This window comes from Anopheles nili, chromosome 2 (assembly GCF_943737925.1).
Source record: "Anopheles nili chromosome 2, idAnoNiliSN_F5_01, whole genome shotgun sequence".
In the NCBI taxonomy this organism is placed as follows: domain Eukaryota; kingdom Metazoa; phylum Arthropoda; class Insecta; order Diptera; family Culicidae; genus Anopheles; species Anopheles nili.
The window spans coordinates 64,667,762-64,692,338 of NC_071291.1; the positions used below are offsets into that span (position 1 = coordinate 64,667,762).

The 24,577-nt window shown below is 47.4% G+C and overlaps 2 protein-coding genes across 2 annotated transcripts; one reads left to right on the forward strand and one right to left on the reverse strand.

Annotated features, from left to right (window-relative positions):
- Positions 1-5,782: 5,782 nt before the first annotated feature.
- On the forward strand, positions 5,783-11,889 carry LOC128721839 (phospholipase D2). Its single transcript, XM_053815636.1, has 9 exons — positions 5,783-5,846; positions 7,259-7,724; positions 7,806-7,995; positions 8,075-8,257; positions 8,329-9,108; positions 9,173-10,004; positions 10,074-10,644; positions 10,705-10,945; positions 11,029-11,889. Exons 1-9 carry the CDS (start codon positions 5,783-5,785, stop codon positions 11,467-11,469), a joined length of 3,768 nt encoding a protein of 1,255 aa, XP_053671611.1. The 3' UTR covers positions 11,470-11,889.
- A 137-nt stretch (positions 11,890-12,026) lies between these two features.
- On the reverse strand, positions 12,027-14,582 carry LOC128721840 (alpha-N-acetylglucosaminidase). Its single transcript, XM_053815637.1, has 4 exons — positions 14,361-14,582; positions 14,097-14,284; positions 12,841-14,032; positions 12,027-12,779 (listed from the first exon to the last, which is right to left on the reverse strand). The coding sequence occupies exons 1-4, from the start codon at positions 14,580-14,582 to the stop codon at positions 12,048-12,050; spliced, it is 2,334 nt and encodes a 777-aa protein (XP_053671612.1). The 3' UTR covers positions 12,027-12,047.
- Positions 14,583-24,577: the final 9,995 nt, after the last annotated feature.

Here is a 24,577-nt window from a genome sequence, read left to right on the forward strand (position 1 = left end):
CGGACACCCATTCCTCTCGAGCACTTCCGATCAGACCCCGGTACGGGCAAATCGGTTGGGGTGTCGATGGAGAAAAATACTGTCTATCGTACACGACTTAGTATATCACTTGATTTTCCAGACACGGTACAATATGAGCACGACCGTCAGTTTACAACACGCACTGCCATCTTTCCGGGGGCACAGATGCTGCATCCGAGGGCTCCGAGCAGGAATACAAGAAGCGCTTAGTACGGCATCTTTTTAAAAATGGCGGCACGTAAACCGCAAGAGCAGAATACGGCGGAACGGTGGAGTAGCTACGAAGCACAGGAGGTGGTGCTTGCAGCGACCACCGAGTTTTTGCACACACTTCGCGTAGGGATTCGGCTCCAAATGCAAGCGGGCGCTGATCGTGTTGTTTGGTATGATGTAGATTTACTTTTTCTCGTAGCGAAACCTACCTCGACGGAATTTGGATGCAGCCCGAATTTAGATGCCCCTTATTCAAGGTGTTTTTCTTCTCGTCGAGGAATGTATACACACAAAAAACTTTGGGCGATCTGTCAAACAATTTCAATACTCTAAACTGCTTGTTTTTCTCGTTCGGAATTGTGTACCCGTGTGTGCACGGTTGTGTTTATGGATGAGTAAGGCGCTCACGCTTGGGTGGGAAACGTTTGACGTTTATGGAGGGTCGAAAATTACATTGACCACAAAATGAAAAGCATTATTACACCATGAAGAAGTATTTACTTTTGAGCAAAAGGTGGAGTAATCGCTTGATTACCTAACCAAAAAACAGTTTAAATCATACCAAAACACCTATCGAACCAGTTGTTAATGTCAGAAGAGATATAAATTATTATAGCGCGTATTTCAAGCTGGCTTGAAAGGAGCTGTCATTTAAAAAAAATCGTAAATGGTTCGCCCGTTCAAGAAGTAGTTTTGTAATATTTCATTCATAAAATTAAGTGTTGGGACTTTTCTATTTACCGTTGGAGTTGTGATGTATTGTTCTTTTAATATATAATTTTTTACACACGAGTGATTTGACATGCCCGAAGTTTCGTTGCAAAAAAATACGTAATATGTTTGCTCAAAAGTGTAGGTTTGAAACTATTGTTTTTAGCGAAGAAATGAATGAAAGTATGCCACAAAAGTGCTGTAAATATCATGAACCTGTGGTACGGCTGGTTGCAAATAAAGCTTGCATAGAACGCATGTATAACATCGGCTTTGATGAACATCTAATTATGGCAGATCTTCAGAAAAAATACCTCTGTCAAGATCCTTAAAACAGGCAGACTTAAACAAACACAAACCTGCCATAACAGCTGAAACTGAGGATCGTCTCTCGCAGGACATCACAGAGAACCGAAAATAGCGAAAGGCATACATAGATAGCGCGAGTGCGAAAGGGAAAGAAAATGAGGGTGAGAGAGAGAGAGGAGTCAATCCTGGAGATGAATGAGCCGTGGAGTTCGTAGCCGCAACAACAACGCGTTCTCCCTCTTGCAATTGCGCTCTCTCATGTTTGTTTACATCGTAAACAACCCTGTAACCGCTTTAACCCGCCTACAGGGTGACGGGAGCGAAATTTTGCTCCGATCGCGGAGCGAATGCGCGAGCCGTTGCTGTTGTTTTTGTTTTCCGTGGTCCGTGGTTCAGAGTGGGAGTATTTCGTGGCCGCGATACGCGTCTTTTCGCGCGCTGGGTTTTGCAGTAGTTGCCTCGCGGAGCTAAGAAGGCAGCCACAACGGAAAAAAGCCTCCGATCGCGCGCTTGCATGCACTACTGTACGCTTCTGTGATGCGGCAGATCGAGGATCGTGAATAAAATTGTGCATACCGACAGGGCAACGTTACGAAAAGTAAGTTATGGGGTGAAGATGAAACGAAGACGTTTTTTATTTGTGCTACTCATAAACCCGTGATCGTTGATGAGATTGTTGTGAAATAGTTGAAAGTGATCGCAAGGAATATCGTTCCAAACACCGATGCTAATAAACCGCCCAGAGTGATCGTTGGCAATGGAATGGTGCAAAGAGTTAGTGGGGCAAAACTAGCACGGTTTCAGTGTTTCGATGAGGTCAGTGTCATTGGAATTCGAAGCAAACAGCATTGTTGGGAGGAAAACGCACGTAGCATAAACATACGCAAACTGCGATCATACCTACGGAGCTGACACAGGGCAGGATTTGAATACTCGTGTCCTGTGACCTCTGGTTCTCCTTTACGAATTATCGAAGGCAATCGTACAGTGTGGCCCATTCCATTCGGCGAGACAAATCGGTCGGCTAAAATCTGTCGCACGATGATAAGAGCCACCGCAGATTGCTTCATCTCGTGTCGTCATCTTCGCAGCAGCCTGTCTTCTATTCAAAAGCCCACGTGAGTGTGTGTTTGTGCAACGGAGAATGCAACATAAACCAACCCCCTCGTCTCCGTGGCTTAAGTGTTCCAATGTGACGACGATCGTAGGGTGAATTGAAGAAGAACACGTACACGACTTATTTTTCCGGTGTCTTACGTCAGCTTAAACCAGAAACCGCTTTCGTAAAGGGTGTTTTTTTTTGTACTACTGCTCTCCAAACGCCCAGCCCTCCGTTCGTTGTGTCTCGCGATCGCTTCTTGGTGTGAGAGAGGGACGGGTTGCAACGTCGATCGCGATCGTATAATAAAAGGGCTCCCCTTGTCCGCTCGCCAGACAAGAGAAGGAAACGTAGCAGAAATAATTCAAATCGCTTAGGGTGGTAACCGTTGGGGTCGGTGTGTGCATTTGCGAGCCTTTGCCAGGGTGAATTAGATAATTACCATCGTACACGTGTTCGTGCAGCTCCCTTCCTTTGCGGCTGATCATCCTACGTATTAACCGCGCCACGCGCGATTCTATAAATCACGGCACAATTCCATCGGTTTTCCCGCTTGAAAGACACGGTATGAGATAAACGCATACCACACACCGTACCCAGGACAACGGTTGCTAAGTATCGTAATTTACATGATTTATTCTCACAAAGAGCAATATCTACTTATTGGTAAACGGAACTAATCTGAAGTGTTTAACGTTGGACTAAAGCTTTTTGTTTTTACTACGCCTTTATTTTGTAGACATTTTTCCCGTCCGTTTGTTTGCTGCTCTCTGTTGCCATGGTTGCCCTGGTGACACGTTTCGCCTTGAATGGTTCACCTTGAAAACCACTGCACAGTTCTTTTCCTTTCTGCACCAGGAGTAGACGACATTTTGATGCAAATGTTAACAATCCCATACAATTCGAAAACAAAAAATATTTTCCGTTCCTGCTCACCCACCGAAAAGTATTTTTAACAAGCCCTTCAAAATAACGCTCATAAAACTAGAAGCGGTCGAAGGTCAACACATGTGTCTTTGAGGGAGCGATCAGGCACGCTTTCAACGAATGGAAGGAAGGTCATTTGGATTGAATTTTGTTTATTGTTAAAGTATGGCAAAAGAATTGAGCACTAGCTAAAGTGATGCAGCATGCGTTTGTTTATGTGTGCGGAGTTTTCTTGGGCTAACCGTTACGCAAGATCTCTGCCGGCATCGCCGAAATATTGTGTTAGTTATTGCCACACGTCACATTCAGCTTCATTGGTTGTGATTGAAATATCTTGAATCAATTCAATGCATTCGCTTCTTAGCGCGTTTACTGGTATGACAGGCAATAGACTATGATAAAGCGAGTCCGTGTATCGGTAGTGATGTTTGGTAACCGATTGCGATTGCATTGCTACCCTCTTCAATGCACTTAATACCATTTCCTCCACTCAAGGGTCTGCTTTGTGTGTGCAGATTGTGTAATTTAACATACCGGTTAAAATTCACGTGGCAGCATTTGGAATTTCATAAAGTTGAATAATAAAAAAATGCATTGTCGTTAATTAAACAAAAAAACGGATTTAAGAAGCTAATTTATCCCGTGCTGATAACTGACGAGGGTTTTGCAGATAGCTTATTTTGGAGCTGAAATATACCGGCCAAAGCTATTCCTATTTTCGCACATATATTGAATCTTCCGCATAACTGTACGATTATGCCCCAGATACACGTTGAATGAGATCGATCATCGCGCAAGACGAGCAAGAAGAACGACCGAGATAAGCAAAGTCCGCGATATCGCCCAACTTTGCCAAGCAACCAGCGTGTCAATTCATTTATTCTTAGATTCATCAAATGTTCCTATCGATGGAATTATCAGCTATTCTATCGTGTCTAATAAATGCGAAATATAACATCATTGATGAGCTTTTTTAGTTTCCAGTAAATAACCACTGTGGAATTGCACACTGTAACATGGTCAAGTAGGAATATGAAACGCATAAAAAATCGCTTCCCCCACGTCAGACACACGCAGTGTTTGCAATCTGCTCCTTTTGGTCTATGAATGAACGCATTCTGGACGCAGCAAATTGTAGCAACAATGGATAACATCACCCGGTCGTGCCAGTTGTGCTGATTAATGCGGCATGTAGTGCGATCCGCAATTCGAGATATAAATTGCGTACTTTAATGCGGTGTACCATACAGGTCACATGCTCTATTTAAAAACAAGACAGACTACCTTCCTTTCACATAAGACGATAGCCCAGATGAGTTTTATTGCATTACTACCGAAAGATACCAGGTACTGGAAGGTGTATTTAAACAATTGAAATTAAGCAACTTATGCTAAATAAGGCGTTATAGGCGTACCTCATTTGGCGTAAGGGCGTTAAAAATACCCACTAGCATTAAACGATAGATAATATAATGGTAGTTGCTATTTTTATTCGAGCTAAAAGGAAATTGGATAAATTAAATTATTTGGATACAGTTTAATCAAAACCACGTGCATCTAGTGCGCATAAAAACTATTTACCAGTCTCCGTTTGAACGTTTAATTTTGATATTATTTCATGCATTGTGAGCCCGTGCTCCATTTCCTTTCCACGGTTGCTTGGATTGAAAACGAATCGAGACTCAATAAAAACATACAAGTTGAGCGAATGCGCGAAGCAGTTTGCGATTGTGTAAAAGCTCCATTCGAATTGATTCCGCTGGCGGTGACTTCGAAGTTTTTACCGCCCTTAAAAAAAAAATTGATCCCCATGCGTTCTAACGATAAGCATTATCCTTGAGCTTATTTCATAGCCACTATCCGACTAGTTTTAAATTCCCCAAAGTCTGGGGAGCTTTCCCTTATATGCTCACGCAAGCACACAGTACATTAGACAACCTGTCGCGCGTGTTCAACCCCAATTGATTATGGGTTGTGCGTTAATTTTTGCTTCAACCCCGGCCTCAACCTTCGCGCCAGCGACTGCAGCGAGAATTCGGCTGACACTGAGTCATAAACGCAACCCCCTCCAAAACTCGTGCGCAGGGACGGAAAAATGGCTGTCATTATGATAAGCCTCAGGGAAACTCGCACTCCTCTGCTGCGCGTTGGAAAAGACAAACGACTTGAACACCGACCGGAGGTTGTGAACAGCGTGTGCGTGCGTGTGTGTGGGGAGTGCGCCTTATCAGACCGCCGCAGCTGGGTTACGCGATAGGACTCGCGTTTGTTTTCCATCGCTAGTATTATTTTGGCTGCCGGTGCGATCGTACGTGTTCGCTTTTCCGCGCCCTTTTCGCTGTCGGTCCGGCGTGCGGCAACCGGCAACCGGCCAACCATTTCCCCTTTTTCGCTGGCACTGGTTCTTGCCCTTTTTGCCCACACTGTTGTACTAAGTACGCGCGCAGACAGTGTGTGTACTAAAGGGTAGTAATTTGTGCCATACTGTGCCGATACGAAGAGATGGAGCTAAATTTCAAACGACGAACGATTCATCGCAGCATTTCGCTGCTCCTGCGTGATATCGGTAGGTGGGGAGATTTTAACGCGAGCATAAGGGTTCGGTGTTGAATGAGGTAGTGATCGTGAAATATCAAACCCTACAGTGTACCTATGGGACGTGCTTTAATTGATCGCGATCGATTATCTTACTGTACAATGATAACCTCGAATAAAGGGAAAAACTCACACTGCGATTGAGCAAGTGGTGGTCCTCGCGACTGCGCAATGGAACGCTTTTAAGGGCCCGGTATCTAATCGGAGTGGTATCTTCACCCCCTTTTACCGGCTCCCTATTTTCCCGCCTCGCCTCCTCAGATAGATTCGATTGCGATAGTGCGTCTGTGATAGTATCCTACCCTTTGCTGTCCCATGTGCCGTCAGGTCCTCTTATCGCAACTGTTGCCAGTGTGATGCGTTGTACTAAAACCGAAAAAAAAATCCCCTCCCCAGGTTTATAGGCCGCAGGCGCAGGTGCGGATGACCGCAAGGAAGCGGGTGTATCGATAGGCAGGCGATAAACAAGTGCAAAAAACGCCCGGATGTAATAATGTTTATGCCTTCCGTACTTATTCACTTTTTTTTGTGTGTTTTTTCTTTTGGAGGCTCCGTTCCGGCGACTCACTTTCGAAGTTCTGCAGTGGGGAGCCTTCGGAGCCCGAAACCGGTCGGGTGCTAGGTTGGCTGAACGGAAGTGTATTTACAGTGTGGCCGTAATCTGTGATTAGATTGGGAATCGGGGCTGAATTACCTGCAGGAAGGGGATGAAACAAGTACAACCCTTCGTGGGTGCGTTGTGCTCGATAAACTTCACTCTGTTACAATGCGAAGTGGACGAAGGATGACAAATTCTAAGCTACGTGTAGTGATACACGACGCTAGGGAGTTAGACCGTATGTTTGTCGGTAAGGACACGTTGAAGGGCACAGAAAAAGTGTTTTTGGAGGTTGTTAACTTAGTGATATCATCTACTAAAGTGTACTAGAATCCAATTAAGTTATAACGGTAGTGTTACGAAAAAATGTCCTTAGGTGCCATATTGCTGTACGTTGAATAATTTGCAGCCATTCATGCTAAATGTAGTGTTTCCACTCATGTCTGTCGGTGATTTTCCACGGAGAAAATCTAATCGTTGAAGTATTTAAAGTACCTGTACAAAGGTGTAAATTACCGAAGAAGCATATAAAAAGGCCGTTCATCGGTTGCCAGCTTATCTGTTGTTTTTTTGTTCAATTTAATTCAAAACGTTCCATAATTTCTCACTCATCTATCTTAGTTCTTGAAACGATCGGCCAATCTTATCGCTACCTTTTGTCGATTGCGTTTGTCTGATTAGTTGGTTGAGTTCAAGATGTTAAGCAAACCTTTCCCACTTTCGTTCTTCGTCTTCTCGGTGTCGCGTATTTCTTCCGTCTGCTTTCCAACCCTGCTGATGGATAGATCAGATGTCGATGAACGAAATCGGTACCTCAAATCCGGCACTTAACTACGATGACACGGGAACGGCTGGCAATTCGACGGGCCAGCTAGATCCTAACGGCCAGCAAGCGTCCGGTGGAGACGCCGATAGGAGTGCTGGTGGTGCTGGAACAACGACAGGATGTCACGATGCCAGCCTAGCATGTTACTCTATCCGCAGCGAGGCGGAGGAGTACGACGAAAATCTGGACGCACCCGATTCGGTCACGTACCTCTCGATTGGTGGCAACAATCCGGTGCTGGTGATACGCGATGGAGACGCCGACAGTGTGGTTCCAGCATCGGAAATTCCGTACAACTACGTCTACAATACGCCGGTGAAGTTTGATTCTATGCGACGCCACATTTTCATCCACGGTCTAGAGATACACGTGGAAATTGTCAACTATGAGCGTAGCTTGACGTCACACGTACTAAATCCAAATTTGTAGGTACCTGGTTGGGTGATGAAAACACGAAAGTTCACCTTGGAAGCAGAGCTAATGGGAATGTTCTACCGCTCCAATAGGTACACGATTCAGCTAACACACGGACCGTTCTCGTGGAAGATTCAAAAACGCTACAATCAATTCCGCAACCTGCACCAGCAGCTGACAACGTACAGGACCTCACTGCACATACCATTCCCGACGAAAAGCCACAAGGAGCGGCGAGACAGCTTTCGAAATATGCACACCGTACACCAAACGACCGCATCGGTAAGAAGCGAATCCTGACGCCGAGTGGATATGACGATCATTTTCATGCCATTTTTGATGTTACTCCTCCCATCATTAGCCCGCGATGCAGCAGAAGCTTGGCAAGCCGCTGAAAAAGATCAAGAAAAATGCCTTACCCAGGTTCCCGCTGAAACCGGACTCGCTCGTATCGTTCGATGCCATCCCGCAGCGGATCAAGCAGCTCGAGGAGTATCTGTACAATCTGCTCAATATATCGCTGTATCGCAACTTCCACGGCACGGTAAGATCGCACGACCCAACTCCAGGGCGATTCAGCCGAACCCTCAATTTTTGGCATTTTTTCTTTTGTAGGTAAACTTCCTCGAAGTGTCTCACATTTCGTTCATCTCCGCGCTGGGTGAGAAGGGCAAAGAGGGCCCGATTAAGAAGCGCACCGGTTCCACACGTCCCGGCCAGTCGGGGTGCAACTTTTGCGGGTGTCTTGCCGGTGATTGCTGCGTCCGGTGCAGCTACTTCTGTACGGATATGCTGTGGAACAAGTGGCGCAATCGGTGGTTTTTCGTGAAGGAAACCTGCTTCGGGTACTACCGCCCGAAGGATGGCGTGTTGCGGTGTGTCGTCCTGTTCGACCAGGGTTTCGATATATCGTTGGGCATTTACAGTACCGGCATGCGAAATGGGCTGCAGATCGAGACCAATTCGCGGTTTCTCGTCATGAAGCATCCGACGCGTCGCATAGCCAAAGAATGGATGACCCACATGAAGCGGGTGGGGAATGAGAGTGCACGAGATTTTACGTTGGTGAATCCACACCAATCGTACGCACCGTCCCGGCCCGGTGTCCAGGCTGGTTGGTTCGTGGATGGTGCTGGGTATATGAGCGCGGTGGCGGATGCGCTTGAGGGCGCGACTGAGGAGATCTTCATCACCGACTGGATGCTCAGTCCGGAGATCTACATGAAGCGACCGGCGATCGATGGGGATTACTGGCGGTTGGATAAGATCCTGAAGCGGAAGGCCGAGCAGGGAATCAAGATCTTCGTGTTGCTGTTCAAGGAGCTCGATTTTGCGCTCGGAATCAACAGCTATTATAGCAAACAGAAGCTAGTGGAGCAGCACGAGAACATTAAGGTAAGGATTCGTTAGCTCTTTTTTTTTTCGAACGATCATCATCACCATCTGCTCTTGTCCGTAGGTTCTCCGACATCCGGATCATGCAAGGGCGGGTGTTCTGTTTTGGGCGCACCATGAAAAGCTGGTGATCGTTGATCAAACGTACGCATTCGTTGGAGGCATCGATCTGTGTTACGGGCGATGGGATGACTACCAGCACCGGTTGACTGATCTGGGCAGTATATCGTCTTCCACGAGCAGCTCCGCGAACAACACTACCACTCGCAAACCCTCGACGGTGGTTGAGCTGGACGAGAACGGGTCGGTTGCGAATTTGCTTAAATCCAGCAAAAACATTGCCATCGCAACGGCTGTCGAACGTCAAGCAGAAGCAGCAAAGGCGTCCTCGACCTCACTAAACGGGAAGCAACACGATCCGGGAGTGTCGGCAGCGACGGGAGAACCACCCGATAAGCTGCTGGTGGCCGCTGCTCAGGCTCTGAATGAGCAGCAAGGAGAAGAACGTGACGTGTTGCCGGAAAACATCAAACAGAACACCCCGGAGATGGAGCGCCGTAACATCATGGGAATGATCAAGGAGATGGGACGTGATTTGAAGAATCGCATTACACTGTCTGAACATCCGGAACATTCGGGTGGTGTGGAAGCGCAAACACCCGGCAGTGGACCCAAAAGCACCCTCGGTAGTCCGGCCATCCTTTCGGAGGAGGAACGACGCAAAAAGCTGCTGTACGGTGGCGTACAGGGTGCATCCGGTAGCGAGATTATGAGCCCACAACCGTTCAAGAACGCGCCCGTCTTTGAGTTGGATGGACAGGCAAAGCTGTGGATCGGCAAGGATTACATTAACTTCATCATCAAGGATTTCATCGACCTTAACATGCCGTATGTGGGTAAGTGTGCCTTTCTAGGATCTTTTTTTTGCGTCAGTACGTAATCAGTCTTATCCTTTTGATTCACAGATCTAGTCGATCGAACGACGACGGTGCGGATGCCATGGCATGACATCGCCACCGTGGTGCTGGGCCAGGCTGCCCGAGACGTCGCCCGCCACTTCATCGAACGGTGGAACGCGGTCAAGCTGGAAAAGTGCCGAGAGAACGACAGCTACCCGTACCTGCTGCCAAAGAGCTACAATGACATCCGCATAGACAGTAAGTTCCTGAATGTACCACTGCACCACGTCACCTGCCAGGTACTGCGCAGTGCCTCCAGCTGGAACTGTGGCTTCATCGAACCGTCGTACGTCGAGCAGAGCATTCACGAAGCGTACGTCCAGACGATATCGAAGGCACAGCACTACATCTACATCGAGAACCAGTTCTTCATCAGCATGGAGCTGGGCAATAGCGTGGTGAAGAATCAGATATCGGAGTACCTTGTCAAACGCATCGTGCGTGCGTACCGAGAGAAGAAAACGTTCCGGGTGTACGTTGTGATGCCTCTGCTGCCAGGATTCGAGGGTGATGTGGGCGGTGCCACGGGAATCTCGTTGCGGGCGATTACACACTGGAACTACGCTTCCATTTCGAGGTACGTTCGCATCATCCTCGCTAGCTGCATCAACGTTACTAGTTGATCTTTTATTTCTAGGGGTAAATCGTCACTGCTGGCGAGGTTACAGGCGGCCGGCATCGAGAAACCGGGAGAGTACATTTCGTTCCATAGTTTGCGAACAAACTCCATGTTGAACGGAATCCCCGTCACGGAGCTGATCTACGTCCATTCGAAGCTGCTGATCGCGGACGATAAGATCGTCATCTGCGGGTCGGCCAACATCAACGATCGTTCGCTGCTGGGCAAGCGAGACTCGGAGGTGTGCGTGTTAATAACGGTAAGGAAATAGGATTCTTATTCGGACTTCCAATACCTCATTCCTGCTTTTGTTTTAATGGCTTTTATCGTCCGTGTTTGCAGGACGAGTCCTTCGAGGAGGGTCGCATGAACGGTGAATCGTATCCTTGCGGCATTTACGCGGGCAAGCTGCGCAAGTTTCTGTTCCGCGAGCACCTCGGCCTGCTAGAACCGGATCCAAAGCGTGCAGCAATCGATGTGACGGATCCGGTAATTGGCTCCTTTTGGAACGATGTCTGGCGGCGAACGTCACGCCGCAACACGCTCATCTACGACGAGGTGTTCCGATGCATCCCGTCCGACAACGTGCAATCGTTCGCCATGATGAAGCGCTTCCTGGAGGACAAAAGCCTGCTGCAGTCCAATCCCGAGGGTATCCAGCAGGCGGTCTCGCGCATCGAAGGCTACGTGGTTGATTTACCGCTAAAGTTCCTTTGCGAAGAAACGCTTACACCACCGACCACCAGCAAGGAGGGCATCATGCCGACGTACATGTGGACGTGACGCGTGGCCTTTTGGTGCTTGCCAGGATTCTTCTTCAAGGCACTTTATACTTCTATACTGCTATACGTCCCAAGCAGGCGGTGTACATTTTATTTTTACTGACCAACATTCCTAACAATCAACCCGTTACACGTTCTACTCTATGTTCTCTATGTTTGTAACGTGATGGTACCGGTATTTATTTGCTCTCAGATTATTTTAACATTACGTGAACAAACGATTATTATTTTTTTGTGAAACAAAAATAAACCACCTGCAGGCAGCGTGCTCCTCACGGGTACTTGGTACAAGAAGTGAAGCAAAAACGTAGAATAGTGGCCACCTCCTGACGTGTGTTCTACAGTACGACTGCAAACTACACGTTAAATGTTCCAAATTTGTCAGCTTTTAGACGCGACTAGTTTAAGACGTAGTTTTTTTTAAACCAATGACTAAGGAAGCGTCACAAAAATCGCCCTTTAAAATGGATTCTGGCGAGACTGTCGATACGAGTTTTGTACAATTTGTGTAAGTTTTATAGCGAATCGGACAGTGAAGAATAAAACCAACCACGTGCGATAAGAACTGTGTGGCGTACTTTAGTTCAGAGAGCTGGGAAGGAGTCCTTTGTACCATCTGTTACGGCGATGCGTTACCTGCTTTCTCAGTGACACACTCCGAGGGATATGCTTCAGTGGTGGGACATCTTTGGTCCACTTTGTGAACATTGCCCGTGCGGTACGTACGGGATCTCCCGACGCGATCGTCGTGTAACGCTTGGTGTCCGTTACGAACGGCAGCTCGACGGTGCGGAATATCAGGTCTCGTATCTTCACATCGTTAGCCGTGCTGTTGGAGACGATCGCTTGTTCAAGCTCGCCCAGAAACACACCCCACCGGGGATGGAAAAAATCACCCACCATTCCGGCCCACTGTTTGTTGGCGTAATCGACGATCTGGCCCTGCGGTCCCCAAAGGGTTATCTGTGTCCGGGCGTTATATTCGTACCTTTGCCGTTCGAGGCTCGTTTCTCCACGTGCCTTGGCCGATTCAAGCCACGTACCGAGCAAGAAGTGATCGTCTGTAAGCAGCAACCGGTCTAGATCTGAGAGCAGTTCAAGGAAGAGACTCGAATGATGTCGAAAAGCGGTGAGGTTTAACTGCTTGAAATCATCCATAATCGTGAGATATAAAGCGTCGGCGGTGTTCTGTAGGGACTGCCGTGTAACGTCAACGAGATCGTACCGACAAAGCTCGTTACAATTTCCCGCTTCGGCGGAATCCAGCAGCAGTTCCACGCCTTCGTTAAACGTGGTCACATTATACCAAACCTATGGAAGCACATGGAACTGTATTATTGGAAGTAAACCTTCAGAAGAGGTGACTACTTACCCATGGCCTTATTTTTGTGGTTGGACGACGATTAAAGGTGTACTTGCCACGCATCATCTCGAGTCCCTCAAAAGCGTACACGGTGGTGCGGAAAATGTTCCAAGCTTGTTGCGCCATCATGTTACTCTCATTTCCATAACGAGCCTGAGCGTACTGATTGAACCACTGCTCCGGGTTGTTCAGGTCCAAATTCCACCCCATCTCGAGTGCAAACTCGTACAGCGCGTAGTTTTGATTGATGCCTTCCGGAGTGATCCCTGTTCCAAGCAACGTGTACGACCCGTTACTTCTCGCCTCCCGGATGCCCCGGTGTACGTTACCAACCGATCCGAGCATGCCAAGTGTGCCACCAAAATTGCTCAGCATGCACCAAATGAACGGCTGTCCGGCGTAGGAACCCGTCCGGGTATATTGCGGGTACTGCTCCGATTGAAGATCGAGCACAAGCATCCGCCCGATGGGAACCGCTGACAGGAAGGCCCGTATAGAACGATCACTCCAGAAGGGATTCTTCACAAACATCCACCCTTGAAGGAGCCAAACGGCGACCGGATCAACCCGCACCATCGTATCGTAGATGGCTTCAGCAACACTCGAAAGATACTTTCCACTCGGTGAGGCAGGATCGATCTCGTTGAAAGGATCGCTAAAGTACACGTGATCGGTTCCGTACGTGTCGATGGCGCGCTTAAGGAACCTCTGGCCTATCTCCCCAAACAGTGGTTCGGTTGGGTTGAGAAACAGTGGGCTAGCGTACTGGGGTGGGAAGTTGTTCCAAACGGACACATTAGCGAACGTCACATTTGGGTAAAGATCGCGAAACTGCACCGGTAGATGACCTGCAAAAGCGGGCAATGCTAGCGCCATTCCGAGACGGCGCATTTCTTGCACCAGCTGGAGTTGTAATGTCCTTGCGAAGGTGGCGAAAGCTGGCGTTAGTGGACCACCCCAACCACGAATGTTACCCATCCGCTGCCAGGCGAAAAAACCGGGCCCTGAGAGATGTTCGTCGATCGCGGACCGTGTGAGATTGTACTCCAGGTACACCTTCGCCCAGATGTCCTCCTGGAAGGGCGCTAGGCTTAGTGTAATGCCTTGCAATGCCATCCAGTCGATGTGCCGTCGCCACTGGGGCCAACTCCACCAGCTGAAGGAGTACGACCAGGTGCAGACGTTCTGATAATACACGATGCTGCAAGGAGAAAAAAAATTGTAGAACAATTTATTCTAGTTTAAAAACGAACGCTTTCTCCTACCTGCTTGGAGCTTTCATGGTTACATTTACCGATGGTAGCACTGCCGGTAGATTCAGCTGGGATCCTTCCCATGCCACAAGGCTGTTGCACCAGTATCGCAAATAATGGTAGAATGCTTTCGTAGCAGCAACTCCACTGGAAGCAGTGATCTTTACTATGCCGGAGTCAGGAGAATCCTTTTTGAACAGCTAACGGTTGCAGACAGGACAGTTAACTCACTCACTCAACTGGATGCACATTCGCCCTTTACCACGTCGTACTTACATGAAACGAATTCCTCTCCATGGACCCATCGATTAGTACTTGAAATTGTTGAGCCTGCTCGGGTGGAAGGATTCTTTCGATCACTTCCTTCGCCGCTAGCTGCTGGGTTTCATCGTCCGTTTGGGGGCGCACGTGTTCCAGTATGTGAGCGGCATAGTGTCCTGGTAGAGCGTATCCTAGCGTAATACGGACCACTAGAATCAACAAAACAAGCGCCCTCATTTTTGTTTTGCGTCCGCCGAAACCATAGAACCAAACCCGAATGCGATCCGGGGTCAAGTGAGGCTGCGCGCGTTGTCAGATTAGGGCAGGAGTGTCAAAAGATTGCAGAAAGTTTAACAATTCAGGATCATTCATACTTTTTTAGCTTGGGATTTCGTAGCAACCATGGTAAGTTGCAAGTATGTAGATTTATTTTACCTAATTGAGCTGTTAAATAATATCTAGCGCTCATGGTATGCAACAAATGCTGGTTGAGGTGATGCCAGTTTGACAAACCTGATTTACACGATCATTCGTCTTCTCAGGATCACAAGCAAACGGTTTACGGCTGGCGTTGTAACGATAACGGATTCAATTGAGTGCAATTACTGCTATCAACATACCAAAACCCGTAACAAAGATTCATAAGAAACAAATGCATTCGGGTAAAGATGCAATTGGTTTGGTAACGATTAAAGCCATCTTTCAAAAACGTATACCTAATAAACTGAATTGGTTTAAATAGTTTCAAGTTTCAGGTTTTTCAGTTTCTTCCCTGTCGAAATAGTGATTCTTAAATTAAACATATGTGTATTTTACAGAAAGTTTTTTTAAAGTTTAAAGTAAATCTCGTATCGGTGGGGTTTGTGCTTGCAAGTGTTCGCGGAGTAAATATGTTGTAGATCGTACGGAAAAAGGATTAAATGCATGTGGTGTATAGGAGTGTTTAAATGAAAGTTAACACAAAATGACTAGTGAAGAGGTTGGTAAAACTTCCTTCATTGACGGATCGTGCAGTGCGCCAAAAAAAAATGTATTAAAGGTGGATACTTAGCAGTTCGTTATGTTTCAAAACTGTCCGTATAAATGAACAAATTATAAACGCCTGAAAGTCTGCAATGAAGCATTACTAGATCTTTTTATAAATTATCAATTACAAATAATCCAATTTTAATGCACAGTTATTGTAATGAACGATGCTATATAAATCTTTCGAATGTTATGGATATATTGCTATAATTGTAATGTTTATAAAATTACATGTAATATGCACATCACTTTTTATGTGCTCCCATAGTGCACTGCTGTGGTGGAGGTATAATTCGAGCAGTTATGCTACAAAAATATGCTATGTATGCTATAATTTTTCATGCTGGCATTTACACTGTGAAATATCCCACTGGAAATTAAAAAAAAACTTCACCTATTTTTTATCTAGTGCAGGTATTAAATATGTGCCTAGTGCAGGTATTAAATATATGGTATGTGGTATTAAATAAATTGAAGCGCACAATTTTAACATATTACAGAAATTTTAAAATTCCCACAAAAATTTACTTGGGAAAGGAAAAACGCAAATTCTTCATCGCTGCATCAGAAGTGTGATTATTACTTTCTTATTGTTAGCACAAAGGTATCGAATCGTAGCGGCATTATGTTGGTCCTTGTTCACTCAAGGGTTTAAACGAGTAGCTCGGCCCTCCCGCGCGAGTTGGTATGGTCGCTCGGGTGCTCGGTCATTTACACAGTTCGACTTTTCGTGCAACCCTGGGACAGTGCGGACGCGTCGGTTAGCTTTTCAAAATCGTTAGTCCAAAGTGTGTATTCGCAAAACGAACTGATTATCCTATTCCACAGCATCTGCTGGTGGATGCACGTGCTTTGTTTCCGTAGTGTGTGCTTTATCTTCCACTCTCCACACATTTTGGATATCTCGATTTGTTGCTAAGATTTCCCCTTCCATTACGAGCACGAATTTCGCTCGATTTTCGGCTCACATTCATTTGGCGAATTTGCATTTGAGAAGGCTAAATTTAAATATCGCGCGATTGTGCTTTGCGTCTGAGAGCTCCATGCCGGTGTGAAAGTGTTTTGCCAAAGAAAAAAAAAACAAAAAAAAAACGTGCGTGCGTGCTGACCACATGAAAAAGGCAAAAAAACAGAAAAATCCTCCGATACGACAACATGAATCCGAGTGTATTCATCATCTTCGGACTGTGCGAGATTAAAGGAGAGCGTTGATTTCCCTAGCCAAAAATCCGACGATATGTGACGTCGAGGCGTAGAATTTCCGGCGTGACATTGAAATTCCTTTGGCCTAGTTCTTTACCATCGAGCTTCGGGCGCCGAAACATCAACCACAACCCCATGACAATCGTGGTGGCGATTTTCGTTCCACTCCACCCAAGCGGCATGCTCCGGCAGCATCCGTCGCCGAATTAAGTAGGCGTTTTGTTTTAGTGGCTGCTTGGATTCGTGTTGTGGTTTTATTTCTACCGTGCACACATGCACACGGGGGGTTATGATGAGTGTGAGCTTTTGTTTTTCCTACTTTAGGTTTGTGTTTGTGCGCATTTTCCGCCCATTTCCACCGAGACCGCATTCACGTTGCTCTCAAGCGCGTTCTTGTTGACGTTGGTCGGCTTTGCGTACGTTTAAAATTTCGTCCCTCGGACTTGTGGACATCGAACGTGTGAACAAAATTTTCTCCCGTAACGAATAGCTTCGGAATGGCTTTGGATTTCGGCGCCACGTTGCGCACCATCCATGGAAGCGTCCATACCCTGACCATGCTAATTTTAAACGTCGTGTCACTGAATTTTCATTTTACAGCTCTTCTCTCCGGTGCGAAAGTGAAGTGGAAAACCCCTTAAAGTGTGTGTTTTTTTTTTCGTTACGTTAATCGCTAACTGGTGCGAAAGTGCGTACGAGTGTGTGTTGTCCACTTGAAACATCAACAGCTCCTTCCCGGGACGGTGAGTGTTCGTCATCTCCGCAAACGGGTGGCAGTTCTGGTGGCAGTGGATTTTCTTTTTGTTTCCCCTTCACCCCATGCGCTGCGTGTCACGCGTACTGGGAAAACTAAAAATAAACCCCCACATCAGAAACGCTCGACCACGCCGAAATTTGTACCCACCCGATCGTAAAGCTTTCGGCACCTCCCGGTGGAAAGGATAGTTCCGAAAAATTATCACTGGAGCAAGCTAAGTTGACTGAGAGACCAACCAGGACCTGCGGCAGCAAAGGCGTAAGTAATGGAAGAAAAGCGCCAGATTATTAATAAACAGCGCCGCATTTTCTAGCTCACCCTCTAGAAACTCAAACGAATGGGCAATAAATTCCGCGACACGGCCCCGAATCGTGCGTCCGCAAATGCAGTTTATTTACACAAGAACGCGGGGGAGATTTTTGATGCCGCTACGAAAAGCGGTGCAATTAAAATGGCCTCCCCGTGTTATTCGTTCATGAAAATTATTGTTGGTTTTCTGGTCCGCGTCCGCGTCCGATATTGGGGGGTGGTGTTTTCCCAGCATCCGGAAGGCGCCACAGCTACGACTTTTACGACGGTGTTCGGTTCGATTACACGCCCGACATCATCCTCTCACATCGTCAGACGGGTATCGACGTGGCGTGGGTTCCATTCCCGCCCCAAAAGTCCGATTGACGACGGTTGCGGTGCTCGATGGTAATGATTATTTATTCGTGTTAAAAATATAACGCACCCGCATCGAGGGGGAGGTTTAGACGGGACAATGTCGTAACACACTGCCGCCCCGTGAGACGATTGTTTTTGCATGAAATCATCACTGAAAGCATGTGGTTCGGAAAATGGATGAACTCACCGGTACCTGGAGGTACCGAAAAATGGTACGTGCGTTCTAGGGGAAACAATTGCGAATGGATGATCCCGGGGGAGGGAGTATCTTGAGGCCGGTACGATCGCTCGATCGCCCTTCGCATCAAGGTTTAGGGGGTGAGTATTTTTACGACCCCACCAACAAAAAGAACCACGCTCATCTCGCAGTTGAGCGAGCGAAGGACGAACGCCCCAGCGATTTTTTCGGAGCAATCGAGAGAAAAAGAGACACCCAGAGTGAGGGAAAGAGAGACGGAAAGTAAACGGATGAGCACATCTCCCGTGGACCTTCCAAGGCAAACGTGACATCAGCGGGCTACTAGGATGGCTTCGTGTGTGCGCTTGTTTACTATCAGATGACTTAATGGCACCGTCATGGCAACCGGGCCGGTTGGTTGTCGAAAAATGTGACCGGCTGTTTGCGTTGACACCGCTCGCAACTCAAGGCATCTCCTTCTGGGACCGTCTGGTGGTGGTGTTTCGATCTGATGGCGGCATCCCATCTCTAGGGGTCAATTGGTCAATCGACACCTCGAAGATCGCGCACCCACATGCGTCGCAATGGAGCATCTTCATGACCTACAGACCCTTGCACATAAAAACCCAGTGAAACTACGTCGATGGTGAGCTGCTAAATGCCCAATGGATTTGTTTTTCGTGGCTTTGATATGGATAATTAGAGGCAATTTTAAGAGATGAATTTTAGATCGATTTTAAATATACTTTAAAGTGCCACTGATAGCGTTCTGAGCTGGTTGAGTTTTAAAAACCTGTCAATTGAGCAACCAATTTGTTCGCCCCGCCATTGGCCTTACACGGGCGACATCTTCAGCAGAGCCGTCAACGTTGTCGCTCACAATGGCCCATTTTCGTTTTCCATTTTTGGGGAAAATGAATGTGCCATACAACAGGAGAAAAAACAAACAAACACCAACAGCTTGATAAGAAAATCCTGTAGAACCAAAACTGCCGTATTTGGGGAAAACAATAAACAAACCTGTTCCCGGTCGATCCGTGCTGCGCCATCGATCGTGGTAGAATGCAATGGCAAGCTGGTTGTTTGGAACCGCGAACCCTGAGAAAGTCGCAGTTGAGGATGCTGCAGCGAAGAGTTCACGATGCGAACGTTTTTTTCGTTATTTTTTTTTTACCCACACTCTTTGCTCTCAATGGCCACGGTCGGTTGTAATCTCCGTTTAAGGTTAAGGACAGTCTCCGGCTGTCGCGACCGAAAACAAAATCATCCAGATCGCCACCATAAGGGTAGATCGCTGCCACCCCTCCCGCCGAAACCTTTTGCCGATCCGGGTCAGTCGCGGCGCGCTTCGCAGGGTTTGAATTTTTGAGACACCAAATTATCATACAATAAATTAAACCCATCCACCGGAACGGGTTTCGTACGGGGTGTTGCTTTTTTTTTTGGTTGTTGCTCTGGTGTCTGCATTTTAAGGGTGTCTCTTCGTTTGGGCGCCTTGTTCGGTTGCCTCGGTGCGCTGGGAAATGCAAATGAAGTTATTGTCGGGGAGGGGTTTTATGTTCCGTTGTTTTAATGTGTTTTTTTTGTTGTTGGTTATTTACTTTCGCGCTGTCTCCCGCCCCATTGCCAGGGGTCATCTGTTTTGTACGATTATTTGCTTTCATCCTTTTTTTTTTGTTTTTACCTCGATAGTTATCGGGGTGAGTGAAGCTAACCAGCTCCACTTCGTCATTGCTACTGGTCAGGGTATCGATTAAATGTCAAGCGAACCGGTAGCCGTTTAGCAAGGGCGTTGCATGTGCCGCCTTGGAGGAAAGTGCCGTTAATTGTCCTCTTGAGTAGCTTACGTGGGACGAGTGTACGCAATTTTACCTTCGAATTCCGGGCAGTCGTAAGGACGTGACTGAATTTTCCCGGAATGCAATCGATGGCCGGGTGTCTGGGACGGGAAAGGGAAAAGAAAACCTGAAATCATAGGACAAAAGTACGCATCATAGTAACCATAGAAATCAAATTTCTCTCGAGCTCAAGCTCCAGACACCAGATTACTATGATATTGCAAAAGATAACGCCTCTCGTGTGTGGTGGTGTCCTGTTGCCAAGGTTTCCACCCCAGCCGAACGCACCGGAAAACCCGTTTCCCAGCGGGCACTGTGTCTCAATGTGTCACCGGTTCCCGGGGAATCAGCAGCGTCCGAAATGTCATGCGAGCTGGGATTGACAGACATGCGGGATGTATGATTTGATGGCGCCATTCACTCGCCACCAAATATGGTATTGTCCAGTCTAGCGCCTCGGGTTCGATCTTGGGACTACATTCTCGTTGCTTTCTTACCGATGCCACCGGCGTTTCGAGATCTTCGAGAAGGCACAGATTGAAGGTGGTCGCTACTGCAGCTCACGCTGTTGGAATACAGATGGAATTTGCAACCTTTTTGCGATTAATTCGTTGGCGGTCGACTCTTTTGAAGATCCATACCCTGAGGGAGGAGATACGGGAGTTGATCGGGACGTGATTTCATGAGAAAAAGAGACGAAGGTTGTGCAGAATTATAAACGGGGTAGGAAACGTCCCGATCGAATGAATAATTGATGCGTGCCGTCTCCGAGGTGAAAGACGTCAACTTTCCAATCGACGATACTGCTCGATCATTTCTCGATTCCAGTAAAGATGATGTTTGCGTCGAAGATAAGACAATGGTTTTACCAAATGTCATTTATTCCCTGCAACTGCAAATGAACGAAAAACATCACTAACTCGTGATCCGAACGTTCGAAACATAACCTTGAAGTGATTGCATCATGCAGCTGAAACAATGTCCTTTTGGACGAAAGGACACGACATGGTTTATCGTCCAGATCACAGCCGCATTGCTGCATTGTCCCTCACCAAACACCAAAGCATACACATGCTTCAGCTCGATCGATGAGGGAACGCAGTGGGATAATGCCGAGAATCGGCACGATTTTTGAGTAAAATCTCTACCGGCACACTTCTAGACACGTACACGAAAGCTGCCTATTCGTGACTATGAACCATGTCGCACCGAACAGAACCATTTAGATGACCCACGACGCGAAAGCTCAACGCTTGGAATCTTCCCAAGGCGTGACTTGATCGAGAATAGCACTCTCCCGTTCGAGCTCCCGGCACGATGTAACGAAGGACAGGATGCATCACGGTTCAGAAATAACTAACCCCTCTCAGCAGGATGTGCAACCACCAACCTTTTTGCTCATGTTTTTGCGTGTGTCGTGCCCCATCCCATAAACACTTCACGTGATCTGTCAACGATCGAAAACCTGCTCGAGGAAGGTGAAATGCCGAAGCTCTTCTTTCGCAAACCTACCCGGATTGGTTATGCTGATCTTGGCAGCTGTTTCTTCGATCTCACATGAGACGATCATCACGCCTGCCTTTCCGTCTCCTCGTATCGACGGCTTAACCGACCGTTAATGAGTCAATCGATAGCAGCTTCTTCCCTCATTGAGCTCGAAACCGGGCGCACGCGCACACGATCGCGAATCTCAAATGTGCCCTTTTTTTTTGTGCCTTCACTCACCCCCTCCTTTTCGTTCACACTTTGCGCGCGTAAATTATCCACTATACACCCTGGAAACCGGCGCGATCGGACGGGGGTTGTTATTTAATTTTTCGACCCCGTTTTTCTTTTTCGTTGTTTCCTGAGCTCCTTCGCCCTTCGCCGCCGCGGATGGTAATTAATTGAGCCGATAATTGAGTTTAAGTATCGTGGAAACGTTAAGCGGGCGCGGTGGTGGTATGAAATCCAGACGATGATTGAAATTGATTGCCAACTAATGGCCGCAAAGGGGATGAAGGGAAGCTTTGTTGTGATTGTTGGCCGGGGTGAAAGCGTCTTCAGCGAGTGATTAGTAATTTGAGCAAATCGGCGCAATTTCATCATTGCTTGTCAATTTACAGCGTGCGCTATCGTCTTATTTGGGCGTCGATTTTCTTTTGAATAATTGCCCATCCTCGCGTCGTGTTTGTTTGGGTTCAACGCAGTTAAAGGTCGTTTTCACTCATGCACTCCCGCGGATGGTACTGTGCGAAATGTTTATCCTTCGCTAATGGCTGGGAAGTGGCGAGCATAGTTCGCATAGCCGGGCGTCTTCCGCAATGGAAAGCAAGCGGATAGGAAAATTCTCATTCCCACCCGACTTTTAGGGGGGCACGGGCGATCTCGAAACACGAGAAAAGGCACTCATAATTATGACTCATGCTGCCCGTGTCAGATTAACGATGGGAGCCTGCCAGCAGATATGGCATCATTCCATTCCGGTGACCTTTTCCACGTAGCCTTTCCCGCTCCATCACGGTGGTATCACGTCATTGGGCCATTTTTCAATTCGCCCACCCCGTCGGGTGGAGCCATCCGATGAATCACTTCGCAACATTGACCTCCAACTGGTAACCGGGAACCGAGAGCCGAACACGCGAACCTCCTAACGCCAGACAGTGTGTCGGCGTTCGTTCGGGCGCGAGTTTTCCTTCGTTAGGGATTCCTATTTTCCTCCCCGGTCGGTGCATCGGTATCCTGAGAAGGGACGAACAAGGACGCGCGCGTAATGAAATCATAATGGCGCGTGCATACCGCACGCGAGGAGACTTTCGTCCCGTGAGGAATGGAGCACCCGAGGCACGTAGAGGACAAGGTCGTTTCGCTTAGTTTAATTGGTGCAGCTATGGGAAACTTTGCTCCCATTTTTTGTTGCTTCCTCGCTGCTTCTGTTATGCCTCTCCTGGCTGCCTGGGTGAATGTAAATTTTTACTCCCCATCAGCGCGATACCCACAGTCACCGTCAGTATGGAACGGTGCCAATGAAACACGGACCGCGTGGTGATGTCACCTCTCGTTCGTGTTGGGCCGTTATACAGTGGATAGATTTTTATCTGATGTGAACTAACGTTTTTTTTTGCTTTCTAGTTTACCATGCTTAGTCTGTAAATCACACACGCAGTGGCTTTTTCGCTTGGTTCGCCCCATTCGAACCAATCCCAAATGGCCCCAGGGGTAGTTGGCTGTTTTGACAGTGAGTGAAAACGTAGTAAACAATGCGTTTGACGTTTAGTAGTCGCGCTATGGCTCCTGTCGAGATCAATATTTTTTCCCCCACACCCAGATCTGTTACACGACGATTTTATTATACTACCGGCAGGATCCTTCACAATGTGGACCGGAAAACCCGATGACGCAAGCTCCTGAAATGGAGCAAATGTTGTTGTTTTAAACGGGCAGCAAAAATCGCGCTCTAAATTGTCGGGTTTTCGTCGATCAGAACGCTGCCGTTGGTAGTATATATCCGTCATCAAAGCAGGCTATTTTGAACGCCAGCTGTCAAGCTCGTCACCAGCTGCGATAATCCGTAGGAAAAGTAATCGTACGCATAAGCACGGAACTCCCTGCAGGGGCGCTTTATTAGATCACAATTCCAACTGATGGCTCAGTTACAAGGCGACTGAGTTGTGTTAAATTATGCCCAACATCGTCTAAAAAAATCGTGCGCCAAGTGCTGTGCGCGTCTCTTCGGAGACTATTCTCGAAAACCTCATGAAAGGGAAGGAGCTGAAAACGGGGTTCCATCCATCTATCTGATTTGTTTTGGTGCGTGAACCGGCAACCCAAGGGCCGTGAGCGGTAATTGATCGAAACAATTAACAACAATTTTGTTAATTGGCTACATATAAGTCGTGGTAGCGCTAGAACGTGCGCACGGAAGAAGCGAATGAGAGAACCCGGCAGTACAGGTTGAACAGCAGAAGGCATCTAATGAATTTCAAACAGATTACACCCGAGACGTACTGCCCAAGACGCTGATGATCAGTGATGAGGTCTATGGCGTGCTCTTTCCGCAAGATACTATCGGAGACGACGCGTGAAAAAAGACCACTGAATAATGCAACGGTGGCCGTGGATTGTCCAAGAAACACGTGCTACTACCGGCTGTTGCTTTTTTTGTTGTTGTTGGTAGTAGTTCTCTTGCAGCCCTACACACCGGAAGTACGGCGTCGTGTGGAGCCGATCTCTGGCCGCTTCACCGCATTCGCCGATTGTTTACGATACGGTTAAGCTAAACATCATAATTTTTCCGCCCAGGGTCCAACAATTCCAGCCACGCTGCCCAAATATAGCGTACTAGGCGATCGATTTCGGCCCGGCTTCCGTACCGATTCGGTGTCTTGTTTCATTCTGGAGAACCGCGTAACCAAAAACCCAAAAGACCGCCCGTACAGCTCACACGCGCGTATTGAGCTGACAAATGTAGTAAAGACTTCTTGGGGGTCGGGTTCTAATCTCCCCAAATCATCTTGTTTCGTTCCTACGGCCACAGACAGACAAGCAATCAGCGAAGAAGAAATTTGGAACGCACGTCACATGA

Excerpts from the sequence above, each read along its gene's own strand:
- LOC128721840 (XM_053815637.1), bottom strand. The coding sequence starts at position 14,582 with ATGAGGGCGCTTGTTTTGTTGATTCTAGTGGTCCGTATTACGCTAGGA. Across the intron at positions 14,285-14,360 it reads TGGAGAGGAATTCGTTTCAT|CTGTTCAAAAAGGATTCTCC; the intron begins GTAAGTACGACG and ends TGCAACCGTTAG. Across the intron at positions 12,780-12,840 it reads CCACAAAAATAAGGCCATGG|GTTTGGTATAATGTGACCAC; the intron begins GTAAGTAGTCAC and ends GTGCTTCCATAG.
- LOC128721839 (XM_053815636.1), top strand. The coding sequence starts at position 5,783 with ATGGAGCTAAATTTCAAACGACGAACGATTCATCGCAGCATTTCGCTG. Across the intron at positions 8,258-8,328 it reads ATCGCAACTTCCACGGCACG|GTAAACTTCCTCGAAGTGTC; the intron begins GTAAGATCGCAC and ends TTTCTTTTGTAG. Across the intron at positions 10,946-11,028 it reads AGGTGTGCGTGTTAATAACG|GACGAGTCCTTCGAGGAGGG; the intron begins GTAAGGAAATAG and ends CCGTGTTTGCAG.